The sequence below is a fragment of the Manacus candei genome, unplaced genomic scaffold, assembly GCF_025592945.1.
Source record: "Manacus candei isolate 608988 ecotype Guabito, Panama unplaced genomic scaffold, ASM2559294v1 h1tg000010l, whole genome shotgun sequence".
Classification (NCBI taxonomy): domain Eukaryota; kingdom Metazoa; phylum Chordata; class Aves; order Passeriformes; family Pipridae; genus Manacus; species Manacus candei.
This window is the reverse complement of record NW_026138058.1, coordinates 4142309-4152978: the sequence shown is the minus strand read 5'-3', so window position 1 is coordinate 4152978 and position 10670 is coordinate 4142309. Positions and strand designations below refer to the sequence as shown.

The following is a 10670-nucleotide window of genomic DNA, read 5'->3' as shown; positions in this document are numbered from 1 at the left end:
AACCCAGTGGGCCTTCCTCCCAACTAACACATATATGACAGAAAAGAAAAAGTACCTGTTTGGAGATAGATGCATACTGCTAGCCTTGCTTCAGAGAACTCTGAGGAGCTGGAGGACTGCCGACCTCAGCTGAATTTGTGTTACATCACTGACTGTTGTTTCACAGTAATCCATTGTGTAATACAATTCTGAAGGAAGATGGTAATTCCATAGGCTTGTCTCATTTTTCCATCACTATTAATAGGGGACAATACACACTTTGCCTCTCTGATATTTGTTTCATGCTCCACCCTCCTTCCTCCCCTCCTTTTCCAGCTGTAAGCCTTTGCTGGTTACCTGGTGGCCCCAGTAAAGGTACAGTTACAGCAGGAGGCATTTGGCTGTTGAGTCTTTCCCGTCAGCCCTACAATCCCTTCTTACTACCCCTGGGACAATGATCCATCCCTGCAGGGAGAACTGGGCCCCAGTGTGGCTGTGCCACTGTCTCCCACTGCACCATGGTGACACACTCCTGGGGAACGGTGGTACTGAGTCTTGAAGTGGCTCTTTTCCATCTGAGTCTGGGATTGTTTTAAGTCTGCTGCTGTGTTTTTTTGCTGTCAATAAATCAGATGGTGTATTTTTTCTCCTTTTTTTCTTCTTCTGCATGACTTGCATTCTTTCTGTTCTCACTAAACTTAGAGCTCTTAATCAAACTTGCTGGCTTAATGTTTTTCTGTATTATTCAACCCAGATGCCACTCTCACTCCCTTCTGTGCCCGTGTGGGACATAGTCTGCATCTTTGTGCATGCAGTCTCTCGCTGCTGGTATCACTTAAAAGACAAGGAGACACAGACTCTCAGAAGTCTTCTGTTTTCCTTGAGTGTTATCATTTGCTCCTTCTTCTCCACCAGCATCTTACTACGTGCTGCAGTTTTCTAACCCTTAACTCTATCATGATAATTACTTGTGGGCCTACACCACCAAGTGGCATTTCTGATACAAGCCAACCTAAAAATAAAGACAACTAAGTCCAGACAGCCAGTAGACGACAGCCCCTTCATATCAGTTGATGGTGCAGTCCCACAAATGCGAAGGTGCAAAACTTAGGACAGATTTGCTACCCAGGAAAACAATCACAGCAGAGCAGTGTAAGCCAGTCACTGGCTGATGCACCTCTAAGGTATGTACCTGCTTGAAGAGTTGTCAACCTTTCTACCTTTGTTGTTAATTATTCAAATTCACATTCAGACCCATCCAGCCTCTGCTTTCCTGAGAACTTGGGCATGCAGCAAAAGCTAAATGAAAGACTAAGGTATCACTGTTTTTATATTTCAGAACACCTAGAACAGTTGTGTGTGCCTATGAGGGAAGCTCCATGGTCGTATAATATGACCTAAATCCTGCACAGCTGACACCTGTAAGGCAGAATTTCTTGGTTATCTGATACACTGCACTGACTCCTGACACCTCTAACCTTCCAGATCCAGCACTGTATTGTGGTAAAACACCATCTTGAAAAGAGTTAGTTGTAGTAACAACATGCATATTTTGGGAGTTTCCTACTAGTTCTGTCTTCAGCCCAGACTTCACTGGGTTTCTCTGTCCTGTCACGTACCTTTCAGTGTCAATAGGAAAATCTCAGTCTTCCACAACAGTCACAGTAACTCAGTGCATATACACACTCTGCACAGCACCAGCATTTTCTAGAAAGCATACAAATATTAAAGAATTCCTTTAAAAAACAACATAATTTGTAAAAATGTCTTTAATTTAAATTTTAAAACCTAATCCATTTATTTCACAATTCTTTATATTCTCAGTGTAAACTTTTATTACGTAACAGTGAAGTCAAGAATAATCAAGTAACACTGGAAAGTGATGTTGACATTCACTCAGAAGAGAGGACATGAAATAATCCTCCGATTTTGTTGTATCAGACATCGTTTTTAAAGAGAGTGAGAGATACAGAGAGATATATCTCTCACTCAGGGAAATTGAGTACTGTCACTTGCTGGTTAATAGAGATTTGTGCGATCTGTGCAATTTTTTATAACTAATATCCCCATAAATGTACTAATTGCACATGTAGAAATAGCAATTTCTCTGCAACACAACTAAAGTGACAAAATACCCACGTGTAACTATGGCTAACTTCTACTCAATCTGGTCTTGTACAAAATGTTTCTTAAAAACAAAACAAAAAATAAATCATCTTCGGTATAAGTCACATTTGGTCACGTTTGAAACACGATCTATTTTCAGTAGTATGTGGTTTCTCAAGATTGAACTACCAAAAGTAATCAGGTATTATTTAACAAATAGATCACAACCTTAGTAAAAAGAAAAAATTCAGTAAATCCTACATTTGTTTGTAGTCCTATCTGTTTCTAAAATTATTTCACACTTTTTCACTTTTTCACATAATATCTTTTCTAGAGAAAAAAATATCACTCCATCTCTAAGAATATCCTGTTCACATGAAAATGAAAGACATATACTCTAACCAGACATATGCAATAAATATATCTAACTCTAAATCTTATCCTTTATATTCTTCTAAAATCTCTTTATCTAACAGTTGTAATGTTATGTAGACTCCTGAGATATGTGTAAATGACAATAGAGTAGTTGCTTGTGAGTAATAAGTGATAGAAATTTTGATATTGATAATATTTAAAATGAGATCGGACAAGCAAAGCATAAGGGTAAAAACAATCAGGAGTAGATTATACTATTTGTAATTACTATTACTAAACTTCCAATTTAATGGGGATGCACCCTAAATTACAGAAGAGTGATAATAAAAATACCCTTTCCTGAGATAGCCATGGTGATAGACAGCAGGACAAATACTAAGATTTTGGAACAGACTAAAGTAATCTTGAGGTCCACATGCCTATTTTAAAGAATTTATGCTAGAGGTGAAATTTAACTTTAGAGGTGATAAGGTGTGGTGAAATTCTGACAGATGCTTTTCAATAAAGATTTGAGAAAAAGGCAAAAATGATTGCTGCTCAAAACACAAAACAAGGGGCTTTGGTATACCCAAACAGATACATGGAAAAGGTATGTCTGGAGAAGGATGAAACAGCACAGAGAAAACTAGGTGCTGCTCCATCACAGGTGTATTTTCAGGAATGCAGTGGCAGAGTTTGTGTTAAAATACAGAATCATTGTCTTAGGCGCTGGTGTGTTTTCTTCAAAGATGAGAGCAAACCCCTGAGTTCCCAGGTTTCACCAGGAAAAAGAATAACTCCCTGAGGAACAGCTGGGCTCCACACATTAGATGAGTAACGAGAGAAGCTGGTCACATTTGAAGGAGGTGATGATGTTAGAAAGTCAAAACTTCCAGTTCTCCTCTGCCCACTTTACCACTAAGAAGAATATAACTTGATTTTAAAGGGGCTGGGTGATAAAATCAAACACACCGTCAGTCAAAGCGACTGACACACTTTCACAGTGAATTTCCTTCACAGTGAGAAATGTTTATGCTATTCTTTCTTGAGGAGCAGGAAAACCAGAAAAACTAAATACATTTGAGGACTAAGAATATTACTAGGAACATCTAAATTCCAATTCGCGTTCCAATACAGGAGAGGAAGGAAGTTCGAAGTCATTAAATGGTTTTTACAGGACTGCAAAGGTAATGCAAATGAAGTTGTAAATAAAATGAAATTGGATGTAGCAAAAGTCTGCTCTCTGAGAGCCTTGCTGCTCACTTTGAGTCCTCTACACTTTCAACACTCTCTTTCTGTGCTTGGATATTGTGCAGAAGGCAAGAAAAGGCAACCTTACAGACCACAAGGCTCAGCTCTGTGCTTTGCAGGGTGAAAATGGAAGCACAGAAGCCAAAGCTGCTTGGTTTTGGAAATCAAATTGCTTCTCAGAGGGTGCTGGCTGGAGGCAAGGAAGCTGCTGTTCTTCAGGCTGTTAGTGGGAAATGTCATAATAGTAGTTACGCAGTCTCAGCTCGACCGCGACAAATCCTGGTCGGTCATCAGCGCTGTGGAAAGATGACAAGTATCACTGCACAGGAAGAAGAAAGCTGTAAGGGTGCATGGGCCTTATAATGCTTGGGACTCTACCTTGGTGACAGCTCATTTAAAGCTGCTCACAATATTTGGAGGCTACCAAAATGAGGTTAAAAATTAATGCTAAGTGGCAAATGTCGCTACAGAGCATCCAGTGAGTGGCTTTACTATCACGCCTGTTACTCTATGGTTGGTGAAAGTGCTAGAAGAAAGAAACAGTAAATCAGCCCCATTTAATTTTCTACTTTATTTACTTTAGTAATAATCTAGAGAAAAGGGTATTTGAGGTGTAATATCTGCCTTATAATTGGCACTGCAGTCACACAGAGAGGCTTAGAACCACTGAGAGGAGCCTACCCACACACTATGACTGGATGGTCTTTCTTCTATATCTGCAACTATTTCTTTATTTGGAGAACACAAACTGACAAGCCCCTACAATATTATGTTACATATTGAGATAGTTACTCTGCCTGACTCAAACTTTTCTTTTTGAATTTTTCTTCTTTCCAATAATAAAGATCTTTGAGTACAAAAAATAATAATGAGCCTGCTTTATGATACATTTATTCATCCTAACAAAACCTGATCCATTTCACTGTAGAACTTTTACAGCATTCTTTGAGTCCAACAAAAAGGCAGGAATTATTGTATGGCTGCACATTTATTCTAGAGTACAAGGTGTAACAAAACTAATAAAGAAGCAAGGCACCTAAAAGTGAAGTACCACAGCTCCTTAAATATAGATCTTTGTTGGACACTCATATTCTCTAGATGATGAACTGGAATAATAAGTGACATTACAGTCACTTTGGGTACTTCTTGGAGCCTTCCTACAGCTAAAGGTAACTTCACAAATATAGTTTAAAATGATAAATCATAAAATAGTTTTTAAAAATTTTTGCAATATACTATTTAAAAAAAATCAGGTAGGCTTTATTTTTTTTCTTCTGTATTTCATAATTCTAACTTCTGAATTGTCAACCAGAAAAAAAGTTTTTGACATATGAAGTATGATCTGAAAAGGAAAAGATGTTTAGCCTTTCACTGGTTGGAGGTCAGTGTGGGAGCCAATCTGAGTATGTACAGAAATGAGAGAAGAGAAAATAGGTCAAAACAGCTAACTATTGAAGAATGGAATAAATATTTTGGTAATATGACTTTGAAATTTCAGTAAAGATAAAGACTTGGAAATGAAGATTAAACAAAATACAATCCAAAATGAAACAAAATTATTTGCTTAATTTCAAGCGTTCTTTTCAAAATATATTAGACTGACCTTTGTGTGGAATTAGGTGGGTTTTATGATACCCTATATTTTGTAGATAGCTGTTCCAGCAAACTCTGTTGTGCAGAATCAGCTTCTTGTAGTGCACTGTATAACTCAAATAATTTTCACCTTAAAGGGCAACTGACTCCTTAGTTTGGAGGATGGTTGTAATGGAAAAAGGGCTAAAAAGCTGCACTTTGAAAAAATCCTCTCATCCCCTTTCTGGCTACTAACCATGTAGATTAAAATATACTTCTATTAAAAGACCAGCACGTCACACTCACTTGTATGTCCAACACAATTTCATTAGACTGTAGACTTCTGTTGGACAGACCTCAGGACGTTCCATTCGTTCTCCTCTTTCAATCATCTGTGCAACTTCACCACCTTTCATTCCCTGGAACAGGGTGACCAGAACAGTCAGTCATCCAAGTTGCAAATACTTACAGTATGTGTGCCAGTATGAATCAAACAGAGGCCCGGAACTGATTTTTGAGCTAAACCTTTGACTCATTTGTTGCAACGACTCTTTTTAGGTAGGAGAAGGCACTGGTTCAAATTTGCTCTGAATTTTTACAGGGTGAAAAAAAAGAAAAAATGACCAGGTGTAATCACTCACCTTATATGGCTTTTGCCCATAAGAGAAAGCTTCCCACATTAAGACTCCAAAGCTCCAGACGTCGCTTTTGCTAGAAAATTTGTAGAAATTCATGCATTCCGGAGCATACCACTTGACTGGCCATTTTCCATGACTTTGTGCCTAAATACGTCATAACAGAAAGGGAAAAAAGCAGGCTAGAGACAATGATAAGTGCTAAACACCACCAGGTTAACTTAGATCTGCACACATTTGTGCTAACTACCATTACATTTCTGATGTAGCTAGCTTTAGAGAGAATGGGTAACAGCCACTTCAGAAGTGTTACAAAACTGTTCTTAATCTTCCACTTTCAAAATAACGCACTGAAAGGAAATCTGCAGTAAAGCAAAGCTCAGCTAAATGACATGGAGTAATTTTTTAGTGGCATTTAGTTTAAAGGTACTCTTTAAAATTAGTGTTTTTTTTTTTTAAATTTAGGCTCTGCACCGAGGGTAAGAGATACATACCCGGATACTTGAAGTTGAGGCTCTATTTCAAAGCAAAGTGACTGCTTTGTGGCAAACCACAGTTTGATTAAATTATGCCACAGCACTGCCTTGCAGCCACTCAAGCCTCAGTCTATCCTAGCACAGTGCTAGATCTAGTGATAGGACACCACTTCACCCTGTGGAGTTGTAAAGAGAACAGACCTTTGATATTAATTCTCAAGCCTCTGAGGGTTGAGATTGACAAGCATCTCTGGGCAGGCTAGTGGCAGTACTTATTATTCCTATAAGAAGGTCATCAGAAGGGAGCATGTGCTTGCTCCTCCTCTGCAGTGTTTCATGGTCTGGCTTATTAGCTTTAAACAGCTGATGAAAGGGAATAAGCAGAAGGAACAAATAATTTGAACTGCAAGAGTGATATATCAGAAAAAAAAAAAGGGTGCAGACATAACTACAGCCTTTGTCTTCCACCCTTTAAATGTGGCAATTATTTTACCCCCTTAGCTGTACGGATGTCCTATGAATTTAAAACAAACTAAACAAATTCAGCTTACGTTAATTTATAATTTACTGATGGTATTCTTTCAAAAACCTTCCCTAATTCAATTCTATTAGTCAATAATACAGTGCATTAGCCTGTGTTTTCCGTGGACATGGTGAGAACTGGTCTGCAACAAATACATTTTCCCCCTGTTATATAAGGAAGTATCTCATTTCCACCATCATTTTCAACCTTCTAATGACAAGTTTACCAAAAGTAAATGAAAGTAGGCAAGGAAAAGAAAGAGCTTTTTCCTCCCTACACATCTCTTAATGTTAATCACCAATTTTGGAAATTGGTAACCTAATATCAGGCTATAAAATAGTGGATGATACGTAATATTTTTAATTTTCAACTTGCAAAACAAACTACATTTCCACTGAAAATAACCTTATTAAGCTATGTTACTATGCAGCTTTCATGTCTTGTTAAAAACTTACCTTATAATAATTTTCGTCTGCACTAAGAGCTTTGGAAAGTCCAAAGTCACTAATTTTGGCATAATGTTGGGTGACTAATAGCACATTCCTTGCAGCCAGATCCCTATGAACAAAGTTATTCTCCTCCAGGTATTTCATCCCCATGGAAACCTGGTGCACCAGCTCTGTTATGTTCTTCTCTGTGACATGTCTGAAAATCATAATTGAATTTTAAAGAGGTCAGTAGTTCATTTTTATGACTCTTCATGGAGTTCAAACACAAATCTTTACTATGAACTTGCCCATATCACGCTGTGAACCTGATGCACTTACATTTAGCTAAGCTTTAATTAGAAAAGGTAGCCTAGGCTACCTGTCCTGGGCAAGATGGTGTGTGATCACATCAATAAATGAGCAGTTGAAGGACATGTGAAAATTCTTTTATTTATTCAAAATACACTATTTTGGCAGAAATGTTTGACATGCACAAGATAATAATTTCCAATGGAGAGTAACTAGAATCATTAATTATTACATTAATGACATGTTAATTCATAATTGCCCTTAAAGAAAAAAATAGAAGAAAGGACCTGTACGCTATGAAATGGAATCAAGGCTTACATACCTATTTTTTTGCAAAAATCTGTTCAATGGCCCAAGCTCAGCCATTTCCATTACTAACATCCAGGCCTCAGCTTCACATATGCCTATCATTCGGACAATATATGGGTTATCCAGTTGCTGCATTACATTTGCTTCTCTCAGCAATTCATCCTTTATGGCTGGATCATTACTCTCATTCTTAAGAATTTTTACAGCCACTGGCTTGGCACCCCTGCAAAAAAAAAAAAAAAAAAATCCATTTCTGGGACAAGCTGGTGAAAAATCTGTGTGCTGATGCACAGAATCTTTGTCTGATGTTTCTGTGCACATGGTACAAATCGTGACAAAAGACAGAATTGACATTCAGAGGAGAAAAAACCCAACCACAACAGGAACACTGCTCTGTCCAAAGCTCGGAAGACAGTTAAGCAAAAGAGGGAGAATGGAAAGAACCCAAGAAAATTAAAAATTGTCACCAAAAAAAATCTTAAGAAGCCTGAAAACAAATGTACTGGACACAATTTTCATGCCCATTCTGGCAAGGATGGCATTTTCTTGTCAGAAAAGCTATAAAGAGCTTTCTAAGCACTAAGATATTTCGGGGGGTGAGACTAGAACAGCATTGCAGGACCCCAAGGCAGTGCTCTGAAATCCTGAGAAATTAAGCCTACTTCTGCAACTTTCAGTTCATACAGTTACCTGAAAGAGTGACTGATGACATTGACACACCTCAAGTGTGAAGCAGGATTAAAAACACACGAGCTGAGATCAGAGCCCTTCAAATCACTACAGACTATACTAGAAAAATAAAAATCCCTCCTGCCTCTGAAAACCTCGGTCAAAGAAATGACCCCAGCTTCAAATGATGAGTGTATACATAAGCAGTCCATGCACATAAACAACATAGAATAGCATTTTCCTATGAAAATGCATGAACAGTCAGGTAGGAACAGGGTTTGTTCCTATCGACATGATGTGATAAAAGAGGTTACAACACATTCTGTCTTCTTGAAAATCAACACTCCAGCTTCATGGAGCTGGTATTTATCATACTTATTTTAGGCCAAAAAAATCTCTTTGATACAGGTAAACTGACCACGGGACTCTACACTGTTTCTGAAATAGATTTTGTGCAGATGGGAAACATTGCATAACACAACTGCCCACACAAACTGTGGAGGAAGGCAGTGGACTTCCCCACCAGGAAAGAAAATAGTCATAAGGAGCACTTCCCTGCTTTACTAACAAAAATGAGTGCATTACGTGTAAGAACAATGAAAGAAACTGGTGAATATTAGCCCAAATTACTTAGGTACAGTCTGTCACCCAAATGACACGCAAAGATTACTGCTGCTCCAAACAGTGAAGGCTAGAGCTTTTACATATTAGACACCATGAAAACAGAAGGAAACACTTACTTTTTCATCCTATAGAGTCCTTTCTTTACAGTACCAAAGTTGCCAGAGCCAAGTTCACCTTCCTCCAAGGTTAACAATTTCCTGTCAAGAGTGACATTTTTTGGTTTAATTTCATCTGGATCAGCATATGGACTTTCATAGACCTCAGTATCCATGGGCAAGGCCTCTCTCTGATCACCTGCAGTTCAAACAATGAAAAAATTGGACATGATTTTAGACATTTTTTTGCTGCCACAGATAATATATTCACCTTTTCTATGTTCAGGATCGTCAGTGGGTTTGACTTATAAGGGTGTTATAAAGAGATCACATACAGCCCATCTATATGCACTTCAGAACATCCCAAAAGACAGTGACTTCCTCCTGGTGACATGCTTTAACTACTGGACATTTGTGCAATGTGAAACCAGGACGTTCCTTGACAGAAGGATTAAAGACCCTTCTCCTTACTGCTTCCCTTCTCCTTACTGCTTCCCATTAGTTACCTCAGACAATTTTTTGCTCAGAATGCTGCCTTATGTGTGCTTCATTCTCAGGCACCCTACTTTAACTGCATTATACTTGGCACTGTGGATGCAACAGGGCAGAATTCTTTCTATGAAGCACAAGGATATAGCTTTTTAGAGTCAGGGAAGTAGGTGGTAACATCTGGCAGTTTCAGCTACCAGGCTTGAGTTATGGCAGTGGTTGCACCAACACATAACAGGGTGTGAAATACTTGCAACAAAAAAAAAAATGTGGGTTGAGAGAGATCTCTGCCATAAAGAAGAAAACTGTATTAATTATATAAATTACTCTGCCTACCTCTTTCTTCTTCTGTAGAACCTCTCTTTCTTTGCAGCACATAAGGATTAAAAGGTGCTTCTTCGAGTGAGTGGCCAATAGTTGACTGAAGCTACAGCACACAAATAGAGTTTTTCTGTTTAACAATGAATAGGTAAGTTAAAAGCACTTCCCCCCCCCAAGAATTAAGGAATAATGGTTGCAAGAGGCACACAGGTGAGAATCAGAAAGTAAGAAAGGGATACAAAAGAGTTTACTTCATTCTGAAGGTTATTGCTAAAGCAAACATCCAGGCCAAATGAAACATACACTGCTAAAGCACAAAAATATAACCAAAATATTTCAGAGCACTAGATACGAGAGAATTAACTGTACTGGGTCATGCACAAATCTTATTCTGCAGATATTAAACTTACATGATCTTTTCAAATCTGCCTTGTAACACAAGTAGTCATAAGGATTTCTCTTTAATCTGTCCTTTCTCCCTGTCCAAGTTATCTCTCCCCTTACCATGGGGAAATTGTTAGCACAAATGA

General features: G+C 38.2%; 1 protein-coding gene across 2 annotated transcripts in view; it reads right to left on the bottom strand.

Annotated features, from left to right (window-relative positions):
• Positions 1–2244: 2244 nt before the first annotated feature.
• The window catches only part of SYK (spleen associated tyrosine kinase), a 48555-nt gene continuing 40129 nt past the window's right edge, over positions 2245–10670 (bottom strand). For both annotated transcript variants that reach the window (XM_051777426.1, XM_051777427.1), the window contains 7 exons: positions 10156–10246; positions 9352–9529; positions 7956–8165; positions 7352–7541; positions 5904–6044; positions 5569–5681; positions 2245–3986 (listed from right to left, as the gene is read on the bottom strand). In XM_051777426.1, coding sequence (XP_051633386.1) covers positions 3914–3986; positions 5569–5681; positions 5904–6044; positions 7352–7541; positions 7956–8165; positions 9352–9529; positions 10156–10246 — 996 coding nt within the window. In that variant the 3' untranslated portion in view covers positions 2245–3913. The remainder of the gene's footprint in view (positions 3987–5568; positions 5682–5903; positions 6045–7351; positions 7542–7955; positions 8166–9351; positions 9530–10155; positions 10247–10670) is intronic.